Consider the following 16,240-nt stretch of genomic DNA (forward strand, 5'->3'; position numbering starts at 1 on the left):
AGTACAACGTCTGGCGGCTAATTTGTTTTGCGCGGCAGGTTTGCTTTCTTATATCTTCACTCAGTAATATTTATCATATAAAACACTGCAGGCAGGGAGTGCTTATTATGGACTTTAAGTAGGGCTACATTTTTAAAATGCACTCAATGTTTTCCAAGTTTGTCTTGCTTTTATTTTTCATTAAAGCTTGGCCTTAATGTATCTTTTATAACAATAATAGCTTGCTTGACGATATATTAACTTGTCTCATACACGATGGACAGCCGGCGTTTCAGAGCTCTGCTTTTGTATTTGCTCTTAAGTGCTGTCCTCGGAAATGCATGTAAAATTTTAACAGATGCCCGCAGAAATGCTCTCAGAAAACAGCCTTGGAAAAAAAAATCTATATTGGGAAACAAGGCCTGGGGCATTACAGCAGGGCAACCTTTCTTCTCTGCCTGCAGCTCAAACTAAATGCACTCAGGATCAAATTGGACAGCGGCTGAAATTTCAATGAGACACAATGTGTGTTGATTTTTCCGCATCAGACATTCAGCGATCAATCACACCAGGCAATGACCTCACTCGGTCTATGAAGCTCTTGTAGGGAAAAACACACGACTTTAACGGCTATATTAGGAGAATGACTTAATGGCACCATTTTTATTCCACATTTTCCCAACCGAAGAAGAAAACAAGCATCCATTTTGCTGAAAAATAAACCCAGCATCTCTCAGCCTAGCCACATAGCGCTAGCCCGGGGCTCCCTTGTTGACTGTGCGGCGTGTTCGGGGCGCATATTACATGGCCGGCCCTGCGTACATTTATATCCATGACTGAAGCGAATGTGCCCTGCTGCAGCTGTATCCTGCATAATTCATGATGTGTCAGAGTTCTCCGCTGGCTGGTGTCCGTCTGTCAGCACTGTGCGTCCCATGTCCCTCCCCATCCATTCCCCCCTGAATGGTAATGACAGGCCACCGAGCACATGCACATAAAAAAGCCACAAAAAAGATCACAATACAAGCAGAAACCCTAGTATTACACAACCATGTAAGGGTGTGAGCACAATGCTATCCATTTTACATTGCAGAAGAATATATGAAAAGTGGTCGCAGGTTGGCGAAGTACTTTCTCATGTGTGTATGAATGCTCATAGGTGTGTATGTTTATCCATGCTGCCTTGAAGAGCCCCTGTTCGGCGTCTCATGACGGGCCGTCAGTCTGCCGATGCAGCAGCAGAAGTGCCGGAGTCCCTGGGGAGGCCTCTAAAAGCTCACAGGGTTCTGCGGATTTGTGTGTATGTGTTGAAGGAGGGGGTGCTCCAGACTTAGTGAAAGCTTTTCCATGTTCATCCACCTAGCTCTGCCTCTCCTCCTCCTCCTCCTCTTCTCCGACGGCCCGATTCCGCATCCAAATGTGGAGAAAACTCACTAACCCCAGCCCCCTAACCACCCATCCCTCTCCGCTCGTCTCCCATCCCATCGCTGCATCTGTCAGTTACTCCCAACATCTCTGTATCTCCCTTTTCCGCTTCACCTCCTCTCACCCCCCCACTTCCCCTCCACCCTTACCTCTCCTTCCTTTCCCACCGAGAGTTTTGCATCTGTCACTCTCCCTCGTACATCTCCATCTCTTTCTCCCCAAACTACTGCTCCCACACCTCCCTCCTTCTGCCCACCAGCAGGGCTGCATATCCAACACTAGATTAACCTCCATACATCTCTGTGAGCTCCTCCAGCAGACGCTTCCCTCACTGGGAGCTCCTGTCATGCTGCGAGGGAGACAGAGAGAAGGACCCCCTCCTTTTCCCTCTGAATGACTGCTGAAGTCTCTAAACAGCGCCAGAGGCTTTAGCCTTGTAGCAGGGGGCCCTGACGCTGGTTGTGGACTATAAAACCGCAACTACACGAGGACTGTAGCTGTCATGAGGCTGACTTTGACAAGATTGGGATGAAGGAGTCAGATTGTGGGAGGGAGGGAGAGAGATAGACATGCACGCTGAAGCGGCAGCTGTGGTGACAGCGTCTTGTCGCCTGAGGCACAAATTGTGCGAGGGATTGCGCGTGCATGTGAGCGCTTGTTTGTTTTTCACGTCCCAGAACGTTGAATTCTAATCAGCCTGAATGATGAGCAGAAAAAAAAAAACAGACTGATCCCTGAGCCACCAATCATTCATCCTCCTACTCTTGTCTGGGTTTGATTTAGAATTAGACAACTGTATTTCAGTCAGACAACTCATGTTGGTATGGTTTAAACATTTATCGCAGCAGCAGAACATAGTTTGTGTTGGGCTCAAACCTCATTAATCCTTGTAGATTTATTCTATATGCAGAACCTAAAGAGTGACGAGACAGAATCTTGAATCCCCCAGTGGGAGCCTACAGGTGGATCCTGGAGCACAGTCCTGATTCAGGATAGAGCTGGCAATAGCAAAGGCAAAACTGGGAATCTTGCAGCTTTAATAGAAAGCTAAATCAGCTTTCACCTGATGTCAAACACTCATGAAAGTCTATCTTGAAAAACCCTGCATTTTGACTTTAAAATCTTAATTGTTCTGTGCTTGTCATGTGATGTAAACATGCAGCATTTTGAGGAGATAGAGAACTAAAATCCCCAGTGATGCAGCTCCACACTAAACTCAATAGTAGCTGCGACTGGCCTAAGCTTTTTTGGAATGCTTTTTACTGTTATTTGAGTAGATTTATAAACAGTACTTCTACTTTTTTTGAGTAAATTTTCACCAGAGTAACTGTACTTTTACCTGAGTACAATAGTTGTGTACTTTTCCACCTCTGCTTGCTATGAGGTTGACTCTTTGTTCTTGTCAGTCAGGACCCACCTTGCCGCAGGTTTTCAAGACTTGCTGCAGCTCTGTCATATTATAAAATATTTAACACTTTCAGTAACACCTTATTTAACCTGTTAAGCCCGAGCCTCTTTTATTAGGCTACTGCTCGAAATTTCCAGCCCATCTTTAAATGAGTATAACTCTGTAACTACAAGGTCTATTTGAATGATGAAGGTACCATTATGAAGAGGGCACTTGTGAAATTAATTCAGAGATGTAAATATGTGTATATATGTTACTGGATCAGAGAGAATCAAGTTGGCAAACGAAAAATTTCATTTTTGCCTAATTTTTTTTTGCAATTTTAGCATATGTATCTCATAGAAATAATGCAGTTGAAGTCCAGAAATCTCCAGTAGGCCAAAGCACCACATTTTGACATTACCTCTTTCAAATTTCATGCCACTAGAGGGTTATCAGGACAAAATAAGAGAGATTTTAGTAAAAAAAAACATCCAGGCGTCACCCCTCTTGTGCCAAATTGGGCACAATTTGACCCAATATGGCACTATCTCTGGGATTTGAAAAATCACAGGTATTAAATGTTATTTTTACTCATATGCCATTATAGGTGGTCACTGCATCATGGAATTCTATTTTTCCCCCCTCAAATCACCCAGACCTCCTTAAAGTTCCCTTTCAGAGGAAGTCTTAAAAAGGAACTACAGTTTGACACCAAGAGGAGCAGATTTATTTTCAATGGAACAAAAAAACAAACCAAAATAAAGTGCAGAAAACTAAAATAAACTGTTGAAACAAATGGAAACTGCACAAACATGACTAGAATTTTCAGTAGAGGCTGTGCTTTCAAATGAGACCACATTTGTGTCTGTAGTACCAGGTACCATCCCGTAGGGGGCAGAAGTGTCTGACTACGTAGCACTACGTCCACTTTGATATGTGGTCATTGATTTGAGTCCTTTTAGAGGTGGATGTGGTGTAGGTAAAAATGCTTTATTTGGGCTTATAGCTGAGCTTCTTATGTTTAATTTGATGTGTAACACGACTATTTTTGTGCAAAAATAGAGTGCACATAGCAAGTTTGTTTGGATCAAGGCCAGCAGGAACAAATTTGGTCCCGCTAGGGCTTAAGGGGTTAGAGAGGTATCCATACGGCTGATATGACACCTGCCATTTACATTTATGAATGTTGATGAATGTTGTCATCAAGTGCCATACGGTAAGCTATTTCAACTTTAATGCAAAGTGGACACTGCTTGGGAAGTCGCTGTCATGACAACTTTACAGTAACAAAGAAAAAAGAACCTACTAATGTCTAAGGTTATTTTCCTCTACAGTAGCTATCTAATTATTTCCCACTCAGCTCGTGTTGAGTCTACCTTGGATGAATATGACATTAATTAATAATTAAATCAGCTTTGAAGAGAATGAATGGGATTTAAGTGTCCAGAACCACACTGTTGACCTCTGTTTAAAAAGAACAACTTAAACTGTTGTATAAAGGCTCATTTCAGACTGTTTGCCCTCAATAATTAGTATTTTCAAGCTGTTTTCTCTTGGTCTCAATCTATTCATCTCATATTTGCAGACATATAAATGGGCTTAGCTTTCTTTATAATGTGTGCAATAGCAAAATGGCATATTATATTCTGGCCTATTCCTAATCTACTGTTGTTTTTTCCTAAATATAAACATTTTCATGAGATAGGCTTTAATCCTGAATATAATGAGACATTTGAATCTCTTACATTAGGAAACATTGCTTTGTTTTACAGAGATGAGTTAAAATAGGCTGAGATCTTGGTGAAACCAATGAAATTAACTTTTCACAGAAAAAAAAGGGATTTCTTGAGATATAGACAAATTAGAGAAGATTTTGAGACTGTGCATTTTTGCACAGGGCCCATTAGACATCTAAGAATTCATAAACGTTGTTTCCTATACTCAAATTTGAAGGTACCTGCCTCCATTTTAACTTAAGGAAGGTGAGAAGTATCTTGCTTCTGATGCATATAGTCTTAAAAAGTCACAATCGTGAGAATAGTCTGATAATTTCTGACGTCTCGTCAGGGATAAGACACAGAGATGTCTTAGAACCGTTAGCTTAGCATGGCTAAATAAGCAGCAGAAAAACCAAGCACTCTCGCCTCGCTTCAAGACTTTAGGAAGTCATAACCAGCAACCATTCAACAGTGTCCATCTCATGTAGTAATAAAAAATAAGATATAGTCATATGGTGGTGCATTTTCAAAAGCCAGGCTATCTGCTGTCTTCAGTTTTGAGTCTTTATGCGAGGATATGCTTTCTCCTGCCTAAGGTTTCACAACAATTGAATTGATGACAATGAGTTAGAGCGATATTGAACCATTATCAAAACTATTAAAATACTAAAGAAAACATGAGAAGGAGTTCAAATCTGACAAAGGCCGTTTAGAGCAGGTTTAAACAGGGTCGAAAACCTCCTATGGTGCTTTATCCTGATTGTATTTTGATCAAAGCGGGGCACAGACATTTGATTTACACCACGGGGAGTCGTGTTCAAAGGTGGAAAACGTGTATGATGTGTCACCTTTAAAACTTTAAGCCTTTCATTTCACTTTTAGGAGCCTGTCTGAATCAGATCACATTTTAATTCTTTTAACCACTCAAATTTTGTTCAAATAGCTTTTATTTTATGGTACAAGGTAGGCTATCACGTTACTTTTGCTGTTGATTGATCTGCCTTTAATCTTCATTGATGAAATAGCAGAAGGAAAAAAAGAGTCTCATCTGTGGGCTTGACGTGCAAAGTAAAATTCTGTGTTTCCAGTGCATTTTGAATAAAAAAAGAGAGAACATTCCCCTGAGTTAAACTGGGGTGACAGTTCACATCTACAACTTCAACAATCAAAGGAAAAATAATTTGCATGGCTGGACACCTTTCAATTTTTCAGAGGTTTCATGAATGTTCAAAGGTGATATTGGACCAATAATGGAGCTTTTCTTGGATCAGATATGAATGTCACACAAAGCAAGAGGCATTGATGGCCAGATAGTCCATCAAAGTCCACCAAAATCTTTATCAAAAAGCTGAGGCATACTTCCTGAAGATCCAGACTTGTGTTTTTATATCTACCACCATAAGAAAGCCTGATGTGACTGAAGATTTCTACATGTGTGACTGAGACCTGTTGTTTTCTTGTCTCTACAAAGAAATGTCAGTTAAATAAAAGTATGTAATGTAAAATCAGTGACTGCATAAATATTCACCCCCTTCAAGTCAGTATTTAAAAGATGCACTTCAGCAGGTCAGAGCAATGACTGTGTGGTTAGGTGGCATCAGGGCTTGTGCATCTGAACACTGCAATTTTACTCTATTCTATTCTTCTTTGCAAAATTGCTCAAGCTCTGTCAGGCTACAAAGGGAACAGGTGTGAGCAGCCCTTTTCAAGTCCAGCCACAAATTCTCTATTAGATTTAGGTCTGGGCTTTGACTCGGCCACTCCAGAACATTCACCTTGTCTTTAAACCATTTCTGTACAGTTTTCGCTGTATGTTTCAGGTCATTGTCTTACCGGAAAAAAAATCCTCTCCCAAGCCGTAGTTCTCTTGCAGACTGAGTAAGATTTCCCTTCAGGATTGTTGCATATTTTTCTGCTTCAGTTTTACACTCTACCTTTACAAGCCTTCCAGGGCTGGCTGCTGAGAACTATCCCCACAGCATGATGCTGCCACCACTGTGCTACTCAGTGGGGATGGTGTGTTTGTGGTGATGTGACCAAATGTCTTGTCTGATGGTCAAAAAGCACCAGTTTGATCTTTGAGCAAAGAACTTCTTTTCACTTGACCATGGGGTCTCCTTTTGACAAACTCTAGTCAAGTCATATGAGTTTTCTTCTACAGTGCCATGAAAAAGTTTGCCCCCTTTCTGAGTCCTGAGTTTTTTGCATATTTATCTCACTTAAATGTTTCGGATAATCAAACCAATTTTTATATCTCATAGAGACAACCCAAGTAAATAGAAAATACAGTTTCTAAATGATGATTTTATATATTAAGGGGGAAAAATATCCAACTCTTTCTAGCCCTGTGTGAAAAAGTAATTGCCCCCCGTTGTTAAATCGTGAGTTAATTGTGATTAACCACAGTTCTTGGAAGGCTGAGCTTAATTTCACTGGCCACACCCAGGCCTGATTACCACCAGATTTGTTGAATCAAGAAATCACTTAAATAGAAGCTGTCAGATGAAGTGAAGTAGGCTACAAGATCTCAAAAAGAAACACATCATGCCACAATCCAAAGGAATTCAAGAACAAATGAGAAACAGAGTGATTGAAATCTATCAGTCTGGAAAAGGTTACAAAGTTATTTCTAAAGATTTGGGACTCCAGGGAACCACAGTCAGAGCCATTATCCACAAATGGAGAAAACTGGGAAAAGTGGTGAACCTTCCCTGGAGCGGTCAGCCAACCAAAATGACTCCAAGAGTGCAACGACGACTCATCCAGGAGGTCACAAAAGAACCCAGAGAGACATCCGAAGAACTGTAGGCCTCACTGGCCTCAGTTAAGGTCAGAGTTTATGACTCAACCATAAGAAAGACACTGGGCAAAAATGGCATCCCTGGGAGAGTTCCAAGGCCAAAACCACTGTTGACAAAAAAGAACACAAAGGCTCGTCTCACATCTTCCAAGAAATATCTTGATGATCCCCAAGACTTTTTGAAAAATTTTCTGTGATTTAACGAGACAAAAAAAAAAAAAACAAAACAAAAAAAAAACAAAACAAAACAAAAAAAAATTAAGGTGTTGGAGTGGCCAAGTCAAAGTCCGGACTTAAATCCAACTGAGATGCTGAGGAGTGAGCTTAAACAGGCAGTTCATGCTAGAAAACCCTCCAATATAGCTGAGTTAAAACAATTCTGCAAAGAAGAGAAGGACAAAATTCCTCCACAGGGATGTCAAAGACTCATCACCAGTTATCACAAATGCTTGATTTATGTTATTGCTGCCAAATCATCATTTAGAAACTGCATTTTCTATTTACTTTGGTTGTCTTTGTGAGATATTAAAATTGGTTTGATGATCTGATACATTTAATTGTGATAAATATGCAAAAAAAAACCCTCAGGAACCAGGAAGGGGGCAAATACTTTTTCCCGGCACTTTACATTTACTTTGACTGGTGAAGAACCCGGGCAACAGTTGTTGCACACAGAGTCCCTTCCATCAGCTACTGAAGCTTTTAACTCCTTCAGAGTTGTCATAGGTGTCTTGGTGGCCTCTCTAACTGGCCTCCACCTTGCACGGTCACTCAGTTTGTGAGGACGGCCTGACCTAGGCAGGATTCAAACATGTGCGTTCTTGTGAGGGTGATGACAAAAGAACAATTTAAGGTTCAAACTTTGCAACAATGTCCATTCTGACAGAGTGATGGTCTAATTAGAATTTGGAGGTTACAGGCTGAAGTTTAAGGTTTAAGGTCATAACATCTCAAGAACACATTTGGGTACAGAAGAGAAGGGAAATTGGGGATTACTCTCATGGATTACTTTGTAACATAGACATGATCACAGGCACAACTTCACCACTCTTCTTCATTCAGCACAGCGCTGGTGGAGGAATATAAACGGCAGGTGGCAGTTCTAGTTTTTCAACATGTTGCCAGTATAATAAAGAATTTTAAAAAGTTTGTACTTTAACAAGACAGTGTGCTTTAACTCTTTAGCAGGTTCATACCCATTATGCTGAACAAAGATCTTCATTTGATTGAGCTCCTGAAAATTCTGTGTGAATCAAACTAGCTCTAACTAAACTTATAATCATTTATCTCTGCTTTTGAGTTTAGTGGTGATGAACAGTATCACCTTGGATAAAGCTTCTGCACTCTCTTTGAGATTCCTCCTCTGATCGACTTCGCTGAAGATGTGTTTTGAGGTGCGGGACACACAAAAGAGAGTGATGTTAGAGAGAGGGGGACAATAGGAGAAAGGCAGGGATCTAAAACACTATAGAAGGTAATGAAATGTGTGATTGCCTGGACCGTGCCATTAGTAAAGGACGAGGTCCTCAGAACCTCCTCTGCCGCAAAATGAGGAGGAGGATAAGTCATTATAGTTGAGGTGTGTTAACACATTCCCAGTAGCTTTACACACAACTCCTTCCTCAGCATCTTAGAGCCACACCACAGGGGAAATTCATTTACTTTAAGACGGGCAGTAAAAAGGACGCCTCGTAAAAAAGAGGCCCTTTATGTGCAATCAATACCCGAACCAATGAGCAAGCAGAGAGGCTGAGTTTGCTTCACTCAAACACGAGTGCACACACCGAGAGAAGCGTCATGACTTGACTTTCTATTAGCTCGGCCGCCTGTCTAGTGAAGGACACTCCAGGAAAAGGTTGAAGCAGGTTATGAGAGAGGTGTGCTGCTATAGATTAGACATACAGTGAATCCCCAGCACAACTACAAGGATTATAGTCACTCTAGGTTACCTTAAATCACCAGCTCTGCAGGGGGAAACGCGCTGAATAGGATGCAAAACTGCTCGTCTTATCTGCACAATGTGTCTGACATATTCCCATGCAGGAGAGCAAGCAGCGATATGCTTTCTGCTATAAACATAGGCCGACTTAATACTCGTTTATCTGATAGTGTGCATGAGGAGCTTTTTTGCAGGTGTAATTTGGATGTGGCACAGAGCCGATGTAGAGGAACGCCACGCTGATTAATATGGCCTGTGATATGAGGTAATTCCCATACTGCTGCAACTACAGTTCAAATCCTCCACTGGGCCACTGGAAGAGGTACAAGCTCATTATTCAGCATGCAGCGTGGACCCACAGTCAGACACAGCAGCAGGATGATGGGAGAGAATAAAAACACCCCTGTATTTACAGATTCTGTCGGGGTCAGAGAGAAGACGACAACACAAAGGGAAAATTATCAGCGTTTTTAAAGAAGAGTAAAGATATGACAGGATAACTTCTTCTGTTTTGTCCTTTAAAAACACCTACTTTCCTCAGCTCTACCTCCCATTCCTCACCCCTCTTTGCAGTCAAACGTCCTCCTTGAGCTATTTTTGAGACAGAAAAACAAAGCGTGGAATCTAAATGAACTCTTACCTGTCTCGCACCTCTTCCCAGTAAAGCCTTGCTGGCAAACACAGTTGTTAGGTGACACGCAGGTTCCTCCGTTCTGGCACAATCCGTCACACATAGCTAGAGGAAGACGACAAGAGAAGAGCTATTACTCAGCGAGATTAACGAGCATTAACTATGTAATTAGACCAGCAGCGGCAGCATATGTATTTGCATACAGAATAAGAGCTAATTTGGTGGTGTGATTCATTACGGGCTCTCATGACATTATTTCCAGTGATTAATGCATCTCACCAAGGTTAATTCAGAAATGTTCATTATCCAGGCGTATGGGTTCGGAGTTAATGTGTCCCTAAAAACCAGAGACGTCATAGAGGATGACAGAGCGCAATGAAAATAAATGAAAATATTTACATAAACCTGATTCCCGAGAGCAAAGAATGAAAAGCACTGATGACACTAGAAATCATATACAGTTAAAAAATATAACTGAGCAATATTTTCATTAATGAGGCACTCCAGCAGTTTATCTAAGCACTTGATTTTATTGTTACTGCTCATTTTTGTTTTAAAAAAACAAGACAGATTGAAGAAAAAATAGTTAATGTCAGCATAAAGGACTGGCTTTCACATGTTGGAGCAAACTCAAAATACTGGCTGCCACATTTGCAAACATGCAAATCTGACTCAGATTAAAAACCTCTGACATTATTGTGTTTTTTTTTTCAGGGTATAAATGATTAAGGGGTTAGGCATCTGGTTGGTCACCTTGAATTCATTGCAAACCATTTCATGACTGCTAAGCTTTGCAATCTATCAAATCAACACAATTTCCAAGCACCACATTTGTTTCTTTTTTCTTTGAATTTGAAATAAGACTGAAAACGTTTTTCAGTAACTATGAGCCAGAAAACTGCCTTTGTCTCTTCTCTGGCATAGAGCCAGGCAGTTGCACTCTGATCATAAGGTCAACGTTCAGATCTTAGCATTTTTTGAATCTGTGAGGATCTTATTTCTCCTGGGTGGGCGTAGCTTCAGCTCATTCAACAAACAAGCCCACACCATCCTGGAGCAGAATTGACTGCCTCATTTTTCAGGATTTTAAAGCTTAATTTTGTAAACTTGGAGATGTTTTATTGGACCGAAATTTGATTTAGGGGTTCATAACACAGTGACCTGTCATACAACAAACCTAAACACAGATTTATTTTTACTTGCAGGGTCTCTAAGTACCACAATGGCCATCACTGTTATGGAATTTAAAATCTTAATGCTCTGTTGGACATTAAAGTGCTTTATTAAAATAGATTATTTGGAGAATAATCCAAAATGGAGCTGCATGGGGGCACAAAGAGTTAGTGCTGTTGCCTCACAGCAAGAACGCTCCTGGTTTGCTTCCAGATCAGGGCCTCTCTGTGCAGCATTTGCACGTTCTACCTGTGCATGAATGGGTTCTTTCCGGCCGCTCCAGAACAGGATGAGTGGTGTAGAAAATGGATGAATAATCCAAAGTGAAAATGATCTATTTATGTAAATTTGTATCTGCCATTATTTCATCTACCTTTAGAGACTCCTTGAGAGTCGCATGAAGCTGGCCACGCTACACAATTTAAAGCTTGAATTTAAGCCAGCCCCCCTTCAGGCTGATTGGATATGATCATTTGTTCAAATAATCCACACATAATCATACACTGTAAACCGAACAAGTTCAAAATACTAAGCCAACTTATGTGACTAAAAGTGACAACCAAAAGAACCAGGAAGTCCTCTTCCATCATGTTAAGTATGCCATCCATTGTTTAAAGTGATTCCACAGGCAGAATTTCTCTAACTGAGTGGGTAACTTCACTCATAGTGCAAGTGTCTAATGCCTAAAGGCATACTGGGAAAACTCTGCAGAATAAGGGATGATGGAAAATAGTTTGAGTACAATTACAAAAAATACTTTAAGTGACTTGAGTACTGTTCATGTAAAAATAAAAGTGTGTTGTATTTACTCAGAAAAAAAGTCTAATAGCTGTTTTGAATTTTTAAGTTGACTCATAAAAAGAAAAGAAACTCTATTGGTTCAATCTTACAGTGAAAAACTGGAAGACACATTATCCAGAAAGCAAACTCCTACAGAGTTCAGTACTTGTGCCTAATGCCCAAAGGAATACAAGGAAATCTCTGCAGATAAGGAGATGTTTGTCATATAATTTGAGTACAATGACAAAAAAACGCTTAAAGTGAATAAGTACTGTTTACAAAAAAAAATTACAAGTACATTAGTTTGATGTCATGAGTTACATTAAACAGAATTTTTAAGTTTTCGCAATTTGTTTTTCTTAAAACATTTCACAGCTTGAGTTGTCTGGTGAGTGCTTTTGGAGGACATTTTTGATGAAAAATCATTTGGAACTGCCTTTATGTCTGTGGTCTCCCACATTTTAAAAATATGTTAAGATTATCAAATACTCTCTGAACAGAATTTGTGTTTGTGACTAGTTAGCCAATCTCTGCGTGTTAAATCAGTGCAGGTCTCTTTTTCAATCGATTTTTTCATCAACAGATTGATTAACTAGCTCAGGTCGAGTCCATTTTCTAGTAGGAATATTGACCTCAAATAGAAGAGCAAACAGAGAGAAGCACTTATTAAATCAGCTGCGAGTGAAAGTGTAACACCAATACGGGTTACATGGCAGTAACATGAGGGTGAACATCAGGTAAACTAATAGAGTATTTACTGGGAACACATCTCACTGTTGTAAGATTGATCCATGTTTTACTTTTCAAAACTGATCACAGCAATGCAGTGCAAAATCTTCAGTGTTTGAGGGAAGACGTCAGTACAATCTGACTTTTGAAGACCATGTTAAGAAAATCTCAAATGTCATAAAGTTCAATCTGGCAAATTTCTGTCATATAAGACCTTTTCTCACTACACAGTCAGCTAAAGCTTATATGCACTCAATGATTTTCTCTTATATAAAGTACTGTTACACAACCTGGTCACATACGACAGCAAGTACAATACAACCCATCACATCTCTCTTCAAGAAGACTGTCAAAATCCTAGACAGTTTCGTTTCAATTACTGTAATATCATTAGTATAATATTTTATACTTTGACTCTTACCAAATACACTCTGACGTTTATCTTATTCTTATAATTTTAAATGGGTTTGCTCTCCCACCATTTAAAGACTTTATTCAGTAAAAGGACACCAGAATGAATACCAGAGCACAAACTAGAGGAGACTGCAACATACCGAGGCATAGAACAGATTTTAGCTAGAAGGTGGGGTCTCTTAGAGGCGCACAGTCATGGAACAGATCAGCAGCACATATCTGAGACAGTGACAACTATTTAACATTTAAAAGGAACCTAAACACTGGTTGAAAACAAACCAGTCATGTCATCATTTATAATGTATGTCTCCTCTTCCACTGCTTACTGCTGAGGACTTTGATTTATCCTGCTTTTAGATAGCTTTCTTTTGGTGAGTTATTTGTTGTGTACAAATTGCGTCCATCTTGTTTGTTAAAACTGTGTGTTTTCTTTGTACAGTCTTGTGAATTGTGTTGTTATTTTACTCTGTTTTTATATTCTTTTTGTAATTACCTGCCTCAGGACAATGAATGAAATTTAGCTGTTGTGCTATATCTGGCATATTTACATTGACATGTATTGCAAAAATGTTGATTGATGTGCACTGTCCTAATCAAACACATTTTCACGGCACTGTAAAACTATTCTGGTAAACTTACTAAATAATATATCATTTCAAGATAGTTTACTGTGATTGCAAGATAAATTTCAAACCGCTACAATGCCCCAGCCTTATCTAGCCCACTTTTTGATGGCCTATTTCTGCTGAATTTACCTCAACAGTAAGAAGGTAATGGATGTCTGACAAATATTTCACCTCGAGAATGGCATTGTTGCTGTCTTGAAAGTGCACTGGGACCTTTCTTTGTATTTGCAGGACACAATAGTAAAGGCTCACCTTTGCAGACTGTGCCATTGCCAGTGTATCCAGGCTTGCAGGAGCAGCTGTGGCCTCCGACCATATTAAAGCACAGGGCGTTTTCATCACAGTTGTGGAGCCCGCTGAGGCACTCATCATGCTCTGGAAAGACAAACACACAACACATCGTTTTAATGAGCTCTTTAATCATATATTCCCTACTTTTGCACATTTCTTCAAAACTAGCGGAGTTAATGCAAAGCAGTCATCCTCACATCTGTGAATCACCACTACTTCTATGAAGAAAACAGTTTAACAACACTGAATCTTCATTTTCTTAGTGAATGTGAGGAATGATCACATCCAGCTGGTGTTTTTTTTCACTCTAAAAAAAAGATCTGAAGCTCAGTGTTGGATTAAATGATTTGATAGTTAGACAGCTGTGAGTCTGGTAATAAGACATCAGTGACAAACAGCCGGCTAGAGGACGACTCATCTCTCCATCTCACATCATCATCTGTTAGGGAAATTCTTTAAGATGCTTTTATTGAATTATTTTTTTCCGTCACTCTTGGGGAGGTTTTGACGTTGATTTGGGGTTTTCGAACAAATCCGTGTTGCATTTTTAAGCAACTGCCCTTTAGTTTGAGTGTTAATCGGCACAATTGTATGTTAAGTAGCAAGGAAATGTTTTCTGAAAGTTTTAAAAGAGTATTAACAAAACATTCCCTCAGAGGCAGGACTCCCGAGCTGTAATCGCTGCTGCTGCTGCTGTGGAGTTAGTGATACGGTTTGTTGTGAATATCCCACAGACAAGCTTGACTAATGGCTACAGCCCTTGACAACATGCCGGATCCACCAGCAAACAAATCTCCTCCCCTCTATTCAAAAAAAGAGATTGAATAAAATTTAATAACAGCTTGGACAATAATCTTGCATACACAGAAACTGTCTAGGTGTAAATATTGTAATGATGGTATGTAAAAAAGCTGTGATTATATACACATCAGAATCCCCATTAAGTCATAAAGCAGTGTGACAGATATACTGCTAAATTACTGTCATTTTTGTGTTGTATTTTTTGTATGCAAATAATTAGAGTGTTGTAAAAAGAACCATTAAGTCAAATATTGTCTGCTGTTTTCCCTGCAGGGATTTTGAAAGAGTTAAACAAAGGCTGCTGAATAATGAAGCAATAAAAAGTAGTGTTTTAAGCAGACAATAAATGATAATGATCCTCCACAGAATCATTTGTGTCCTTAACACACAGGCTGAACTAAAAGGTGTTAATGTCTTTATAATGCTCTTATTATAAGCTTTTGGTGGGTGGATAATGCTACCAAAATAATGGTGAGTGGACCATTAATGCTGCAGGTTACTAATGATCGAGAGAACATTAATAAAATGTTCCCTCCGCCAAAGCGCAGTACATCTAATATCTTCATAGAAAAGAAGGAACTAATAAACTTCACTGTTTTCTCTTTAAACGAAGATTCGTCAGCCTTAACTGCATAAGTGATCCAATCTGGATCAACAACTTTGTTTTTTATGTTACAATCACATGACACCCATTTAATTTACAGATAACGCTTTGCTGGTGTCTGTTACATACTGACAATATTTGTCCCTATCAGTATGGTATTTTTTATTTCTTTAAGTCTTGCATGTTTACATCACTGATAGTAGCAGAAAAACAGAGATATTAATGTTAAAATGAGAGTTTTTATCATTTAAGTATTTAAACTGCTAAAACCAGAAAAAAGTTCAAGCAGATCAGAATGAGCAGGTTCTTTGTGTTGTTTTCCATTATGCTGACTCAATATGACATGATGACACGTACATGTGGTGACTCTGCTCAGGCCTGCTTAGGTCTGCAGTAGGGGTGTAACGTAAGGAATAAATTCGGTTTTGTACGTACCTTGGATTTGAAGTCAAGGTTCGGTACGTTTTTGGTACGGTAATTAAAGCAAATAAATAACAGAATGATTATTTTATTAAATTGCATTAAAATAAATAGGCTGAATGAATTACATTTAAATTATTAATAATGCTACAGCCTCCATCCAAAATAAATAAAATAACAATAAATAAATACATTTTTGAATTGCTAGGTTATTTTAATCTATACACTGACATATTTTTACTCATTCTTTAAATGCTACAATTTCTCAGCCAACTTGAACACATCATCATACAACTGTAAGTTAGCTTGTTAAGCATGCTAATTAGCATCTATCCTGCTGATTTCAATACAGACTTCAGCACTGGATTACTTTTTTAACCAATGGGGCCTACTACAGGGTTTGGGAGAACCTTTCACAGTCCATCTTGGCAGATGAAGAGAATAGAGCTGTGTGAAATCTGAGGATAACGTCACCTATGACGCAGCTGCAGACATGATGGAGTCCCCTCTCCCCCTCCTC

The 16,240-nt window shown here is 39.4% G+C and overlaps 1 protein-coding gene across 1 annotated transcript in view; it reads right to left on the minus strand.

Moving 5' to 3' along the window:
* nell2a (neural EGFL like 2a) overlaps positions 1–16,240 on the minus strand; it is a 152,558-nt gene that overhangs the window by 30,863 nt on the left and 105,455 nt on the right. The window contains exons 14-15 of the mRNA XM_041795785.1: positions 13,857–13,979; positions 9,892–9,987 (exon numbers count right to left, since the gene is read on the minus strand). Of these exons, the coding sequence (XP_041651719.1) occupies positions 9,892–9,987; positions 13,857–13,979 (219 nt within the window). The remainder of the gene's footprint in view (positions 1–9,891; positions 9,988–13,856; positions 13,980–16,240) is intronic.

The sequence above is a fragment of the Cheilinus undulatus genome, linkage group 9 (genome assembly GCF_018320785.1).
Source record: "Cheilinus undulatus linkage group 9, ASM1832078v1, whole genome shotgun sequence".
In the NCBI taxonomy this organism is placed as follows: domain Eukaryota; kingdom Metazoa; phylum Chordata; class Actinopteri; order Labriformes; family Labridae; genus Cheilinus; species Cheilinus undulatus.